The sequence below is a fragment of the Nannobrachium achirus genome (assembly GCF_963921795.1).
Source record: "Nannobrachium achirus genome assembly, chromosome: 11".
Classification (NCBI taxonomy): domain Eukaryota; kingdom Metazoa; phylum Chordata; class Actinopteri; order Myctophiformes; family Myctophidae; genus Nannobrachium; species Nannobrachium achirus.
This window is the reverse complement of record NC_137820.1, coordinates 38,351,187-38,368,457: the sequence shown is the minus strand read 5'-3', so window position 1 is coordinate 38,368,457 and position 17,271 is coordinate 38,351,187. Positions and strand designations below refer to the sequence as shown.

At 45.2% G+C, this 17,271-nt stretch overlaps 1 protein-coding gene across 1 annotated transcript in view; it reads left to right on the top strand.

The window, feature by feature from the left end:
• Nucleotides 1-17,271, top strand: part of LOC308293744 (A disintegrin and metalloproteinase with thrombospondin motifs 20) — a gene marked incomplete at its 5' end in the record, with an annotated part of 210,943 nt that overhangs the window by 98,903 nt on the left and 94,769 nt on the right. The window contains 5 exon segments of the mRNA XM_080736360.1: nt 7,507-7,652; nt 8,536-8,717; nt 11,947-12,083; nt 12,972-13,089; nt 16,703-16,798. Of these exon segments, the coding sequence (XP_080592486.1) occupies nt 7,507-7,652; nt 8,536-8,717; nt 11,947-12,083; nt 12,972-13,089; nt 16,703-16,798 (679 nt within the window).

Here is a 17,271-nt window from a genome sequence, read left to right as displayed (position 1 = left end):
CAATGCGATATAGGCCCTATGCACGGTGGCCATATTGGACCGAAATTGGGCCTCTTCCTTACTTCCTTCACAGGTGTTTCCAATGATACTAATGAAGGCTCTGTTCCATTCCGGTCAAAACAGAGTGCTGATATTGTGCATGTTGGCTCACTGGAAACACTCTGCTACACCAGTGGGTCTCAAAGTGGGGGTCCAAGGACCCTCGTGGTTCCCTGAGGGGGTTCCAAATGGAGCCTTACAGGTGTGTAACTCTGAGAGTGTACAAATGGACCCGTAAGGTCCATTTGGATTTGAACGCCCAGACTCAGCAGGCGGTGGGCATGTACTTTACCACTGCGCCACCTAAGCGCCCCCAAAAACACAAGAGAATACATTATCTCCTATACTCTGGGAGTTGTGTAAGGGAGTTACAGTTTATGTGTGTGCTGAATGTGTGCGCGCGTGCGTGCGTGTGTTTGAATGTGTCGGTGAGTCAGCGTGTGTGTGTGTGTGTGTGTGTGTGTGTGTGTGTGTGTGTGTGTGTGTGTGTGTGTGTGTGTGTGTGTGTGTGTGTGTGTGTGTGTGTGTGTGTGTGTGTGTGTGTGTGTGTGTGTGTGTGTGTGTGTGAAATTCCTAATTTGAAACACATGCGAGCAACAGCTGGATGGGTTTCTCTCACAAGGCCCTTAAATGTCTCACCGCGCTCCCAATTGAGGGCACACATTTCTGACAACCTTTGTAAGATCCATGGTGCTGCGTGGCCCGAGGCCTCCGAGGGCTCGCCTCTCACATCAGCGCTTCTTCCTCCCTGTCGGGCAGAAACCTCCTATCTCCAAGTTACACATCTGTACGTTTTTTTTTATCCCCCGTAAAGTAAAGCCCTGCTTCGTCACACATGACTGCCGCGCAAAACTAGTGATAACTATTTTATCACTAGCATAACTATTTTCACTGTTTTAAATCATTTTTTAAAATGATAAATACGAAACGAACGGTTTTGGGATATACAAGTTTTCCACCCAACAACGACGGTTTCCTCAGGCCTGTATTTGTCCTCCTCAGACTGAGAGGGGCTAATTGGAAATGAGCATGGCCTCCAGATGCCTCCAGACTCTGCAGTGAGCATGCCCTTCTTCTTCTCTCGTGCACTGCACGCACGGTGCACAATGCACAGTGCACGTCTAGGGGCGTCACAAGGGGGGGGGGGGGGGGGGGGGGGAGTGGGACTGAGTTACTAGGGCCTTAATTATTTTATGCTTTAGCTATTGAAAAATAGCAGATCTACAAGCTTGTAGAAAATCTTTATACAAATACTCTTGTACTTTTACTCTAAATTTTGAACATGGGAGTTATACCTACAACAGAGTAGTCCTGCATTGCATATTGATAGTTTTACTTAAGTAAAACATTCAAGTACTTCATCCACTACTACACACACGCACGCACGCACGCACGCCGTTCCCATGCAGATGTTTCTACCCCTTTCCGTCCTTTCTTCCTTCCTTCTTCTCACCCGCATCACCTCTTGTCAAGCCAAACAAAATGGCTGTAAACACATGGAGCCAGCGACGGGCGGGTGGGTGGGGTGGGGGTTAGCAGAATGCCTTAGGCTTAACAGGGGTCTTTTGGTGCCTGTGTGTGTGTGTGTGTGACAGCCAGTCCGCCTGGTGTTTGACAGTTCCTCAGGTCCCACCAGCCGCAGCAGCACTGCGGTGGTGGTGGTCTCTAGTCTCTGCCCTCACAGTCTCCCATGGGAGGGAGCTCGGCTGACAGTCCCTGAGCAGGGGAGAAGAGTGTGTGTGTGTGTGTGTGTGTGTGTGTGTGTGTGTGTGTGTGTGTGTGTGTGTGTGTGTGTGTGTGTGTGTGTGTGTGTGTGTGTGTGTGTGTGTGTGTGTGGGCACGCGTGCGTGCGTGCGTGCGTCAGTGGTGTAACTAAGTATGTTCACTTAAGTACTGTGCCTACTGTACGTACGATGTTAAGGTACTTTTACTTTACTGGAGTACCTCCAGTTTGTAGTACTACATCTCAGAGGCAAATGTTGTACTTTTACTCCACTACAATTATTTGAAAACTTTAGTTGCTGGTTTCTTTGTAATGTAGATTTTAATTATTTCAGTCATATAGATATTTCGGCCTTTTGAAAGTAGCAGATCTACAAGCTTGCAATGCATCGTGATGTGACGCATTGTGAGCTTGTAGATCGGCTATTTTAAAAAACAAAATTGCACTTGAGAAATGGAACATTCTGCACAATGATTAATTTTACTTTTGGCACTTAAAGTATATTGTGATGCCATTACTTTTATACTTTTACATACCGGTACATACATTTTTAATACAACACTTCTAATTAACAGAGTATTTCTACATTGCAATATTGATACTTGACTAAAGTAAAACATTTGACTACTTCCCCCACCACTGGTGTGTGTGTGTGTGTGTGTGTGTGTGTGTGTGTGTGTGTGTGTGTGTGTGTGTGTGTGTGTGTGTGTGTGTGTGTGTGTGTGTGTGTGTGTGTGTGTGTGTGTGTGCGTGCGCGTGCTTGAGAGAGGGTGGGGGAGCTGGGGTGCTTGAGTGCTTTGGGGTGGTTCTTTATTTTCAGGGCACTCAGTAGCAGCGGTGTATTTATCTAAGCTAGAAGTCAATCTGACCCAAACTGCTCACTTCCACCACATCTCAGGATGTCTCTCATGCCAGCTTCCCTTCGCGTTTCCATTTCTTCGACTCTTAAAGCTTCAATCCGTGAGGGTCTGTGATGAGGTACAGGCCTAATTCCAATGACGACAAAACTGCAGCACAGATGGTTTCGTGGAACCAATGTAACCAGTCTGGTTTCGAATGTCTGGTTCAGGAGTCTTCAATGTTTTCAGGCCAAGGACCCCTTAGTTGAGAGAGAGATGAAGCAGGGACCCCCACAACCTTTTCATAGATTCCATATAGTTTCATTGTTTGACAACACTGTCCTCTGTATATTTTGGATTCATTTTCAGATATTTTACCACTTGAACTGTCAATACTTAATTAACTTGACCTTTCACTCTGTTCTTATTATGCTCTTTTTTCCCTCTACACCAAACCTCTTTGCCTGCGAGGCATGTGAGCTTGTAGACTGCTATTTTTGTATTTTTGCTAGTTTAAGTGGTTGATATAAAAAAAAGAGAAAAAGGTTTCTATCACACAAAGATTTGGAGGACCCCCTGTAGTAACTCTGAGAACCCCCTAGGAGTCCCGGACCCCCTGTTGAAGACCCCTGGTGTGGTTGATTAACATTGTCAAACAGTGGACGTCCTACCTCGCTGGTTCTCAACCTGTGGGCCGGTGCCCACCTGTGGGCCGTGAGGGTATTGCGATAATGCACTGTACTTGGTTACTACTACACCATTGTGGAAGATGTACGCGGTATCTGACCACTTACTGGATGCCGTGTTAAGGGATTCCGCCAACGCTTTCATGATTTGCAAGTGGGCCCTGATACCTGAAAAGATTGAGAACCACTGATCCATCAAGATATCCTTTTGGTCATGAACTCATTCACTGCCATTGACACGTTTTGACAAGTTCATTTTATAAGCCCTCACTGCCATTGCATTTATCAACCGATCACAACTATCTGCATCTTTTGTAAAAAAGATAATAATAATAATACAAAAAAGTATCTGGTTTCCAACCAGAAACAGGATGTAGGCAAAATCAAAATAACGGATCTCCGTTGACCATATTCACCTGGCGGCCATGTTTGAGATTTGCATTGAAACCGGGTGGCAACTGGGGTGGCAACTGGGGTGGCATTTCATTAACTTAATGGCAAGATGGCCGCCATGTGAATATGGTCAATTCGCTCGAGTTTGCAGGAAAACTTCGGAATACGGAATCTTTCTTTACTATTTTTCACTCCGTCTGCAGTCTAAACATGCTAGCTTTACTAGAACATATCTTCCGGACCGCTCGAGCATTTAACACGCAGCTTTTACAAACGCATTTAACCCGGCGACGCCAAAGCGTAGAGTACGTGTCCTTGTTCGAGATCGGACTGGATCTTACTTGAGATGAATATACTGTGACAACTTTGAAACTGGGGGGTTAGTTGCTTATATTTTCTTGGCAGTGAATGAGTTCAAATAAATCCCGGAGTGTAGCTTTAAAATGTTTAATTATCCGCAAAAAAAAACCTCCAGCATCTATTTCCCTTTTATCACCGTGTGGAAGCCATTTCCACGCACTCATGTGCTGGTGGTTTATTTTTGCACATTCCTTTTTTTTTCATGCCTCGTTATATGAATTCCACTTTAAATTCATCAACTAATGCTGCTCTCTCACAGAGGCGTCAATTAGATATGCCAAGGTATGGCAGCTGCCAGCTGCCAGAAAACAAATAAATGCACTTCTTAAAATAAATTCATCATGCCTTTTGCTAAGGTATGGCAACATGACTGGTGTCTTGCACGTGCGCGAAGGCGCGCGTGCAATGTTGCCATGTTGTCATGTTGTCATGTTGCCATACCTTAGCTTTCGCTGAACTGACGCCACAGCTCTCTCACCTTTTTTCTTTGCACTTTCAGTGCAGTTGGGAGGGAAAGGGAGGAAAGAGGGAAAATGAGAATGCCCGGGTCATTACTCAAGCCATGTGTGGGGAGTTGAGAGGTTACGGTGGAACAGTTTGTGGGTTGTTTAGTCCTAGTGCGCCTGCAGCGGTTAGCAACACCTGTCTGTCGTTGTGCGTAGACTTTACACTCCATCATTACAAACTTTCAAATGTGTTGCGCACACTACAGCGTCTGGACGGCCAGAGACAGACAGGCAGCGCTAGCTAGCTAGCCATGTGTGCGGTGGTGGAAAAAGTACTCCAATGTTTTACTTACAGGGGGGAGCTTCCCCGGTTGGACGTAGCGCGTGGAAGGAACACATTATTCCAACCAGTTCCTTTCCCCTCCATCAGGCGCCCCGGCTGGCCAGGGGGAGGCATTATAGAGTATCTACCCTAGGAGACACGGGGAGAACATGCAAAGTCCACACAGAAAGGCCCTTTTGCCAACCCCACCTAGGAGGTTATGGGCACTGATGACGCGGAGGAGAGAACATGCCCCCAGCGCCCACAGAGTCCCCGGCGGGAATCGAACCCAGGACCTTCTAGCTGTGAGGCGACAGCGCTAGTACCGACTGCCCCACCGTACCCCCGTTGGGATTGTAGATTTAATCAAATACAATGTATTTTCTTTTTGAGCCACTGCAGGTGAATTTCTCCTGAGATCTACCTGCCATGTTATCAGATTTGTATGTTTCTTGCTTTAGACTGGGGTCTAGTATATTGTGCGCACATTTCAAATTACAAAAACATATACTTGAATAACAATTTTACAATGTATTGCGATGGCACATGAAATGTATACCTCCTGAATTTAGCCTCCACGTCAATCATTCATAAATCCCAACATTGTTTTAGGCCATTGACCACAAAATATGCGCATAAGAATATTAGTATAACGTTGCAGTCAGGCAGAAACCTTGTATCTCTATATTTTAACTCTTTGTGTAGTCTTTTTCATCACTTCACTTCATCCTACATGAATGTTGTATAAAAGTAGTGAACACTTTTTTATATTATAATAGCAAAAAGGGAACGGTTTTGGACACAGGCTACAAGGTTTCCACATGTCAGCGTCAAGAAATGGGGTGTTTGGAGGGTGCGACGTGACAGCGTAATCACGAGGTGAACCCCTTGCCAAGGAGCGCTATAACAAAGCAAAAGCAACCGGCGGATGCCTTCTTTTCGTGTGTAACCGAATCCCCTCCTCGGTGGCTAAGATAGCAGAGTAGGGTCCTGTTCAACAGAAAGAATGCGGGACAAGACGGCGTCTGTCTGGGTGCTGTGGACCCGCGGAACACAGGCCTGGGCACCAGGCACCAGTGGCACCGCTGATAAGAAGACTCTCTAAGGAAACCCTAGAGTTGTGATAACACGAAGGGCCCGCAAACCCACAAAGCTCATTATTATCATTACTGGGCCTGCAGACTTCAGGAGCAAATATTGGTTTAATACATTATTTATAACCTACATATGGTCGTTGTCGGGTGGAAACCTTGTACGTCCAAAACCGTTCGTTTTGTATTTATCATCTAACAAATGAACTAAACTAGTGAAAACAGCCGATCTACAAGCACACAGCGTTGTGTACTTGTAGATCTGCCGTTTTCATTAGTTTTGTGCGACGGCCTTGTATGATGAAGCAGCGCTTTACTTTGCGGGAAAAAATTTACAAATTTGAAACTTGGAGATACGATGTTTCTGCCCGACAGTGGCGATATAACCTGAAGGCAGGATGCTGCTGCTTTGGGGAGCGGGGTCTTTGTAATGGCTCATAGTGGTGTTCAGAGTGGGGGCCAACAGGGGGCACCAGTGGGGCCAAATGGAAAAGAGTGGAAAATTAAAAGTTTAATGATAATGATAATAATAATAATTGCGACCATAGGTCGCAGTTTGCTATGAAAACCGGCACATCCTGTCTGTGAGTCAGTAATGCCTCAATGTCTATATTGTGCCCGTGTACCCACTTTCAACCTGGCGTCCATGTTTTAGGTAAAAGTATTAAAGTACTGGGCTGGCATAAAGATGTACTTAAAGTACCAAAAGTAGAAAGTACTCAATATGCCCCATTTCACACATTTTCAAATGCATTACAATCTTTTTGAAAATAGCTGACTACAAGCTAACAATGCTTCGCATCGTTGTGAGCAATATTTGCCTCTGAGATGTGATGGAGTAGAAGTAAATGTACTGCAAATTGGAAATACTCCTGTAAAGTAAAAAATACCTCAAAATTGTACCGGTACTTATAAGTTCAGTTCTTGAGACTTGAGTAAATGTACTTAGTTGCTTTACACCACTGCAGCTGGAGGAGTTGGAAGCGTTCCTCCAGGATTACTGTAGCTTCTTCCCCACAGTTTTCTTTCAATACTATAGTTTCTCGTCTAAACAGTGGATTAAGTTGACGGAACGACGACAACACTGGCAGCTGTGTGTACTGAAGCTGCATTCTAACAGACACTATCGTTTCTTCGCTGAAGACAGACAATGATACAGCGCAAGCTGACGATGCAGAATTTTGTATTTTCCGCAGGACGTTCATCGCAGAATTGGGATGCTAGGGTTCATTAGGTTAAGTGGTTAACGTCCCTGTGTGTGTGTGTGTGTGTGTGTGTGTGTGTGTGTGTGTGCGTGTGTGTGCGTGCGTGCGTGCGTGCGTGCGTGCGTGCGTACGTGCACGCGTGCGTGCGTGCACACGTGCGTGCGTGCGCCCGCGCGCGTGTGTGTGTGTGTACCAACCACTTCTACGTACCATCTCAGAGCTGGGTTTCAACTGCTTGGGATGCCGAAAAAGGAGGCAAAAGTATTGTGCTGTCTCTGCTTTAATATGCCACATAGATATGGCAGAGACACTTACTTATAACCATAGACATGCTTATTGTATCACAAAGATTTTCATCTCCTGTGTTAATTCCTGTGCGACTTTTTTTTCTTCTGTTTCCAGTACTGCAGACACGGCATGTGTGTGAACAAGGAGCTGGACCTGAGGCCCGTGCACGGGGAGTGGGGCCCCTGGGGGCCGTACAGCGCCTGCTCCCGCTCCTGTGGCGGAGGCACCCGGAGCACCGCCAGAGACTGCAACAAGCCTGAGTAAGGAGAAGAGAAACCTCACATTTTCCCATTCATTAAAAGTACTAACATGTTTTACCCGACAGTGACGATAACAAAGTGGTGCAGTAACAGTGCAAACCCATAACAACACCTCCAGTAAGAACCTAACGAGACTAAACAAGCGACAACGGTTGTGAACAAGAGCGATAAATAAATCCTCTGTGAGTTGCAAGTCCTGTAAGCAGGGATGGGAAGATCACTCACATTTTTTTACTTGACACCGAGTAAAAGTACCAATACGGCAACGTAGAAATACTATTTTACAAGTACGGTAATCACAATTTGCCTTAGTCAAATTAAAAAATTACAAAAGTATTGATAACAAAATATACTTAAAGCACCAAAGGTACAAACTACTCATCAGGCAGAATGTCCAATTTCACAAGTTTTCAAATGTATAAGCTGTGTACAATCGTTTAAAAATTGCAGGTCTAGAAGCTTACAATTTGTCGCATTGCAACACATTGTTAGCTTGTAGATCTGCTATTTTCAAACGGCCGAAATGTATATAGGATTGAAGTGGTTAACGTATGTTTTATAATAACAATAATATAAAAAAAAGCTTGTAGCTTGTAGATCGGCTATTTTTGGCAAAGAGGTTTGGTGTAGAGGGGAAAAAGAGCAGACTGAAAGGTCAAGTTTATTAATTATTGACGGTTCAAGTGGTTAAATATCTGAAAACACAAATTGACATCAATCCAACATACATTGATAATTGTGCTGTCAAACAATGAAACTAAATGGAATCTATGAACAGGTTGTAGGGGGTCCCTGGTTCATCTATTTCTCAACTAAGGGGTCCTTGGCCTGAAAACGTTGAAGACCCCTGCTTTAAATCATCAGCCATGTTTTCGCTCTCCAGGCCAAGAAACGCCGGCAAGTTCTGCGTGGGCCGCCGGATGAAGTTCCGCTCGTGCAACACGGAGCCGTGTCCGCGCGGCCAGAAGGACTTCCGCGAGGAGCAGTGCTCCCACTTCGACGGCAAGCACTTCAACATCAACGGCCTACCTCCCACCGTACGCTGGGTCCCCAAGTACAGTGGCAGTGAGTACACACTAACTTTAATCCGTTTAGGCCTAGAATTATTGAATGCTTTAACTACTATTGTAGATCTGCTATTTTTTGAAAAATCTTGAAGATTTGTGCAAATCTTTGAATATCTAATTTTTAACATTTGTAACTCAAATATTTGCTTCTGGGGGGTCCCTGATACAAAATATTTTGAGACGGAGGTCGGCGGCCAAATACATATCATTTTAGGGGTCCTTGACATGAAAGAGTTTGAGAACCACTGACGTAGAAACGTGTTTTTCAAAAAACCTTAGAAGGATTTAGAAGACATCGGGTCAAAATTCAAATGTTCATGATTTTTCAAAAATAGCAGACAAATGTGTCTGTGGCAAATACTTGGTCTTTTCCGTGGCAAATTTTATATTTACACCATTATAATGTTCCTATTTTTTATCATAAGGCCCAATTACTGAACATCAAGTCTCCAGGTTTTCTTCAAAATATGTAAGGCACTTATTTACTACAACACTATGGTATATTAGGAGTCCAAACCTTTTATTTGCATGGACCCCTTAAAGACATGTTCTTATGTGGCCACACCCACCATTTCATTAACTATGTTTGGTTGTCAGGTGGGTGGAGACCCACAGTGTTGCTGTATGGTAAAAAGGGGACAACGGGTGGGACTTGACAAAGGGTGAATTAAGGTAACGGCAAAGGATACAGGAAAAAATACATAGGAAACATAAAAACAGGGTCCCCAAAGCATTGTTTAGGTCGGAAAGAGGGAAAACACTGTTCTGCAGCGTGTCATTAGAATGCATAGAATAGCTTGGTGGTATAGTCAGTTTGCATCCAACCATGCAGTAACAGTACTTTGGCTTTGATCACAGTGATCTGGTTGGGGGGAATGCATACTCATGGATTAACCTTCTCAGTCGCCACGTCTGATTTTAGTCATTTGTGTTTCCATAATGCTGTGTTCACACTGACAGATGCAACATATACAAAGATACGCCTCATTATTATGTGTGGCTTTGTATGTCTTTGCAGCTGAAGTTGAAACCAGGTCACCTTAGCTGCTGTAGCTTTGTGGTAGTCTAGGCCAGTGTTTCTCAAAGTGGGGTCCGGGGACCCCCAGGGGTCCTTGAGGAAGTTCCAGGGGGTCCATGGCTAAATGATAGTTAGGAACCAAATGGAAATCTCTCCAGGGTCGTCACAAAAGCCTGTGTAGACGATAAAATAACCAAACGTTATTTTGAAAGTGAAATATCCCTGGCATATTTTTTCAAATGGGGTCTTCAGGCTGATAAGTGTCAATTTGGAAAAAGTTGAAAAGGTTTGAGAACCACTGGTCTAAGTTATAGACCTGCTATTTTCACTACTTTAGTGGGACACTCTTGTTTGCTGAAGTAGGGCATTCATTTATGAAGAAAAAACAAAAAACATAACAAATTTAAATATGGACATAAGAGGGTTCTGCCTGACAGCGTACATTGGTGTCGCGCTGCAACAATAGCAGCTATGTACAAAAAGTTTTTAAACTCTTTGAAGAGGTCTACCTATGTCCAAAATAGGTACGCCATGTTGAACGTGGTTATTGGGATTTATACATAAATAATGAAAGTAAGTTAAGAAGCGGGAGAATATTCAACCTACTTTTACTTGGCTCTGGCCACAGTGGAAAAAGAAAACAACAGAAAATGCATTTACATTTCCGGCATTCGGAATCCGCAATCCGCAATCGAGCTGGATTAAACGATACAATTATATCAGTTGTTTGGAGAAATAACTCTCGTATCTGACAGCAGCGCGGATGGCCGGAGCTCTGTCTGTCTTGTTTGCTTGTACAGCATGAAACTAGATGAATGAATCGCTCACAGAGGGACTTGGACGCTGCTGCCCGCTGGCCGCCCGGCCAAAATCTCGGTGGTCTCTTTGTGCCAGATGGCAATCTGCAGTGTAGCTCTAGAGGGAATGGGATACTTTCTACAGCGGGGCACCCGGCCAGGGGACTGATATGTGGGTGGGTCCACGTGCTCTCTGTAGCAACCCCCCCCCGCCTATCTTGGCCATGACTCGGTGAAAGAAATAGTTTCAGAATCATGTCAGACAACGTCCCAACGCCGAAAGGGGAAGAGAATTTGCCAAGCCGGGACTGTTGGAAATGGGGAAACCTGTGGAATCTTAAAATCTCATGTCTTTTGGCACTGTTTTGTTTTTTGTTACTTTTTTGCACTCCCTAACACAGATTTGATATGATTGCGACCGACAGGTCGCAGTTACTATGAAGACCTCCACCACACACACTCCTTGGCTGGCACACCACAACCTCCGCCCCTGATTTCTCACTTCTAGGGCCACCATGAGGTTGCTTTTTGCAGACAACATTAGTGGACTGTATACATGCGACCTGACGGTCGCTTATCTCCCGATTAGAGATTCTTACTGGTTTATAATTTTACATTGAGAAAATGTAGACGCCGAATGCCTGACATAATTCTTCAAGCTTCCTCTGGGAATTCCTCCACTTCCTCCACACCACCAAGTCGCTTCGCCCCCAGAAACAGCCATTCTGAGGCTACTGGGCATTAATACAGAAATGAATGCCCTACTTCAGTGGTTCTCAACCTGTGGGTCAGGACCCCCAGATGATTAACTTAATGTGCAACATTGTTTTCTCACTCAACAGTAAACAAACCAACATAAAGTGTAAGTGTTTAGAGGGTATCTGCACATTTCTAAAGAGACAAATTTAAGGAGTTTTTACCTCTAAAATGACAAATTAAACACTGGCCAAATTGTCAAATATTAGAGGAAGAAATTGTGAAAATAGCCGATCTACATGCTCACAACGCCTCGCAACGCGAGGCGTTGTGAGCATGTAGATCTGCTATTTTCACAATAGAACTGTGTTATACAAAATGTAATACCTCAACTCTTAGTGCTCGTCAGGGTGGGGGGTCCCCAGTTAAAATATGATTATTTTGGAGTTAGTGGCCTGAAAAGGTTGAGAACCACTGCCCTACTTCACTATACTGTACAAGAGTGTCACACCAAAGTAGTGAAAATACATTTTAAAATGTTTGAACTCTTGTGAGCTGATTCAGTGTGTCTCCTCTGTGTGTTGTTCCGTCCCTCGGTGCAGTTCTAAAAAGAACGATCAATGTAAACTCCTTGTGTTTCTGTTCTTCCCCCATCTGCAGTTCTAATGAAGGATCAATGTAAACTCATTGTGTTTCTGTTCTTCCCCCATCTGCAGTTCTAATGAAGGATCGATGTAAACTCTTCTGTCAGGTTGTGGGGACCATGGCCTACTACCAGCTGAGGGACCGCGTCACCGACGGCACGCCGTGCGGCCCGGACACTTACGACATCTGTGTTCAAGGCCTCTGTCGGGTATCTATGGACACCAGACCAAACACGGATAGATAGGAACACACATGCACGCAATCAACTGTAGATCTTTGCCGACTAAATTGTATGATAATTTGTCAACAAGACTAAAACAGGAACATTTCAAATGAATGAACAATCAATTGAATACTTTATTAGTCTTTATTATATTAAAGATAACACAAAAAAGTCCAGGGGACTTGTTTCCATTGTGGTCCTATCTATTCAAATCATAAAACAATTGCACAATAATACATGTCATCAACAAATAACAATCAATGTATAAAGGAGGAAAAAAAACGCTGTGGGCGCTGGGTGCGTGTTCCCTCCTCTGCATCATCAGACCCTAGGTGGGGTTGGCAAAAGGGCCTTTCTGTGTGGAGTTTGCATGTTCTCCCCGTGTCTCCTAGGGTAGATACCCTCACAAAAACATGCTGTAATCCTGGTCTCTATAATGCCTCCCCCTGTCCAGCCGGGGCCCCTGATGGAGGGGAAAGGAACTGGTTGGAATAACGTGTTCCTTCCACGTGCTACGTCCAAACCGGGGAAATCTCCCCTGTCAGGTGAAAAGAAGCAACTTGGACTACTCATGCATAGAAGGAAGCATGAGGTCAGTCCGTTGTCTCCCCAGGCGCGGCAGAGGGAGAGCAGAGCCCAGGATTACAGCTTAGTCAATTGGTACTGAGTGAAAAAATGGGTTACAAAATCGTGGGATCAAAATTATTAAAGAAGAAAAAATAAGAAATAAAGGAGAAAAAAGAGAAACGTCAGCAGTGAATGACACCTCCTTTCTATGGGAATTTGCATTTACATCCCCTTGTGGTCAGACTAAAAATGTCAAATGAAATGTATTCAAAAGACTGACTTTCTCCTGGTCTGTGATTATTACAGCAGGCGGGCTGCGACCATGTTCTCAACTCCAAAGCCAGGAACGACAAGTGTGGCGTGTGTGGCGGGGACAACTCATCGTGTAAGACCCAGGCGGGGACCTTCAATGACGCCGAGTACGGTAAGGTCTCTCCCCACACTCAGGTTACAACGTAATATGGTATGCTAATAGCTCACTGTATACAGAGAAGGTGTTGGCTGTGCACATACTGTGTATGTCAACAGCTCTAGCAGATGGAGGGCTAATTAAGACATGCAATACGCAGTGAGCACACAGCTAATGAAGAGCTCATGCGTTGCTGCTGCAAAGCTGAAGTTTGGAGGTTTTGGACTGTTCAGGGTTGGGATCCTTTTTTAGGATTGTAACGATTCTGGTTCCTCATCCCAGTGGTTCTCATCCTATGGGTCGGGACCCTTAGGGGGGTCACCACAAGATTTCTTTTGGGGGGGTCCCCAGATGACAGTGAAGTGGCAATTTAAGACCTTTTTAATACAAAAAACTAAAATATTACTCCATCAAATGTTGTCACTACTACACTATAATAACTGGTCAAACATTGGCCAAATTGTCAAATAATATAAGAAAGACAGAAAATTAAAATAGTTCCATTTGTACACTCAGAGTTATGGTGGTCCTGACTCCTGGTAATGCAATTGCAGAGCAGACATGAAGTCCACACAACCAGCACTGACAGTGTGATAAAACCTTTCTGGAAAACGGTCTCCAAATGTGATGAAATCGATTCCGGTTTCCTCAATGTTGGATTCAGTTGCTCCGGATTTACGGATCCCAACCCTATGCAGTGATGGAACAAAACACGGGGCTTGAAGTCATGTTTGGATGCATTTAAAACACTATAAGCCCCAGCCTTCAACACGAGTACTTCTGCCAAATTAAGGACGCACAGGAAGTGTATCTTCCCTTAAAATGTCATAGCAACCTGTAAACACTCAGTTCTTTCCGGGGAAGCGACAGAGCTGACATCATTCAGCTCTGTTGGGGGCCTGACATCATCTGCCCGTTTTATTATTATTTATATTTTTTTAAACTTTAGTACGCTGTCTCTTCATGAGCTAGCCGTCCACCCCAATCCTCTTTGAGTCCAAGTCGACAAAGGTACCGGTATTAGCGTAGCTTTGCTGTCGGGTGGAAACCTTGTAAGTCTAAGACTGTTCCTTTTTTAATTATTATAAAAATAAAGAAATATGAAGATACAAGGTTTCTCCCCCGAGAGCTGCGATATAGCCCAGGTAGGAGTGGCTCCTGTCATGTTTACTCGGCGCTATGCCCGATTTACGCTCCATCGTACGGCGGTGTCCCGCACTGCACTGATCTACAGGCCCACGACGTCGCTATGTTATAGTTTTTGCCCTTCTCCTTTCCAATTGACCCCCCTGCTGTTCCCTGACTGCCCCCGCTGGGTGCCTCCGACCCCACTTTGAAAACCTGTGTCTCTAAATCCCCCCAGTCTCCCCCCCCCCCCCCCCCCACAGTGAAACCAGCCAATTAACAGGCCTTTGTAAACAGTGCTACAAGCCTCAGTAAATCCCTGGTTACTGTGCTGGGAGCTCTCTAAAGCGATAACAAATAACTGTTCTCACTTGATTCAGTGCGGATCTGTCTCTTAATTTGGTTTACTTTTTAGCTTACTTGCGCACTAGGGTTATAGCATCCAAATAAAGAGTGGGGTTTTAACCCCTAAAGTAAATGAGACCGAACAACACACACACGCACGCACGCATGCATTAACACACACACACACACACACACACACACACACACACACACACACACACACACACACACACACACACACACACACACACATACTCTCTCTCTCTCTCTCCCATGTTGTTTATGGAGTCAGTCCCTCCCAGAAACTAATGGACAAAATGCTAACAATTAGAATGAATTGATACAACAAGGCATTTACAGTTACATGATATCCTAGTTACTTTACAGCACTATTTGTCATCATCAGTGCCGGGTGGGAAAACCTAGCTCTTATGTCCAAAAGAAACTGCGCTTTTCTATTGTCCGAAAGGCATGGCTGTCCGTCCGTCCGTCCGTGTGTGTGTGTGTGTGTGTGTGTGTGTGTGTGTGTGTGTGTGTGTGCGTGTGTGCGTGTGCGTGTGTGCGTGCGTGCGTGCGTGCGTGCGTGCCTGCGTAAATAAAGAAGGACATCAGGGAGGGGGCTATAGAAGCGACCCCCCTCCCCTCATCCTCCTCTAGCCTTTCACCCCCTCTTTCTAAACGGCCATCTCCGTTTCCATGTCTCTACATCCTACACGTACCCCCCCCCCCCCCCCACACACACACACACACACACACACACACACACACACACACACATACACACACCTCTCTCTCCCCCCTCCCCCTCCCCCTGTGTGTCAGTTTATCATAGGACAGCAGACCCCGGTGCAGTAATTATAGGCCAAAGGCAGGTCGAGGGGAATAATTACATATCATTTGACGGGTGGGCCTCTTAAGAGTAAAACAAGGCCCTCTCTCGCAGGTTATTTGAGAGGGCTATACGACACACTTTTTTTTTTTTTTCAAATGTGACATTTGAATCCCCTAAAGGTTACAAACGGATTTCCCTGACTGGGGTACTGCGTTTCTTTCTCTTTTTTTTTGCACAGTGAAGCTATTATCGTCACTGTTGGGTGCAGGAACCTCGCATCTCAGTTTTTCAAATTCTTTTTAATGTTTTTTCATAAATGAATGCCCTACCTTGTCATACCAGAGTGTACAGAGTGTCCCACAAAATTAGGGAAATTTGGAGATCTACAAGCTCACAACCATGAGTGCGTCGACTCGTGACACATCGTGAGCTTGTAGATCGGCTATTTTCACAATTTTTCACAAAAAAAGGGAACAGTGTTTTGGACATATCAGAGGGTTCCCAGTTCGATCCCGGGCTCCCCCAGAGTTAGTGTTGAAGTGTCCTTGAGCTGAAACCCTAATTGCTCCCGATGAGCAGGTTGGTGCCTTGCATGGTTTCCTCCGCCATCGGTGTGTGAATGTGTGTGTGAATGGGTGAATGTAATGCACAATCTATGTAAAGTGCCTTGGATAAAGGTGCTACTGTATATAAATACACCATTTAGGTAAGTGTTTCACAACCCCAACAGTATAACGCAGGGGTCTTCAACGTTTTCAGGCCAAGGACCCCTTAGCTGAGAGAGATGAAGCAGGGAAGCCCCACAACCTTTTCATAGATTCCATATAGTTTCATCATTTGACAGCACAATCATCAGTGTATTTTGGATTCATGTCAATTATTGGGTTTTCAGATATTTAACCACTTGAACCGTCAATACTTAATAAACTTGACCTTTCACTGTGTACTTAGTCTGCTCTTTTTCCCCTCTACACCAAACCTCTTTGACGAACAAAGCTCTACAAGCTCACAACGCCTCGCAGCGCGAGACGTTGTGAGCTTGTAGATCTGCTATTTTTGGCTAAAGTTCTGGACGCTAGGGTTCAAGTAGTTAATATAATAAAGGAGAAAAAAGTTTCTGTCACACAAAGATTTTGAGGACCCCCTGTAGTAACTCTGAGGACCCCTTAGGGGTCCCGGAGCCCCTGTTGATGACCCCTGGTATAGCGTTATGGAACTGGTATAGGTGAGACGGGCTTCACTTTGTTTATTTTGCCGTCTCTGCAAAGTTCCGTCTCTCAGACCTGTCTGTCCATCTGTCTGTCTGTCTGTCTGTCTCTCTCCCAGGTTACAACACGGTGGTCCGCATCCCGGCGGGGGCCACCAACATCGATATCAAACAGGTCAGCTACTCTGGGAAGCCGGAGGACGACAACTACCTCGGTAAGTGTGCCGCGACGCGAAGCAACCCGTTGTGAGCTTATAGATCGGCTATTTTCACTTGTTTGGGTCCCGGGCAAATGTCTTAATTTCACTTTTGGGTCACAAGCTTAAAAAGTTTGGGAACCACTAAGCTAGACCGCCGGTTACATTTGTACCGGGGCGTAGTGTGTGTGTGTGTGTGTGTGTGTGTGTGTGTGCGCGTGTGTGTGTGTGTGTGTGTGTGTGTGTGGGCGTCAGCCCGAGCTGCTGTGTTAGGAAAGCAAACGCACTGTCAGTCCCACAGCAAGATGAATGAGGCAGCGATACGGACTAATTAGAGGCATGTGGAGCCAGCCCACATGAAAGTGCATAGAGACGGACCCACCGGAGTGTGTGTGTGTGCGCGTCTGAGTACGTACGTGTGCCCGTGTGTGTATGCGCGCGCGCGTGCATCTGTACGTAACGATCGGGAGCGACTCGAGGGAGAGGGGTCA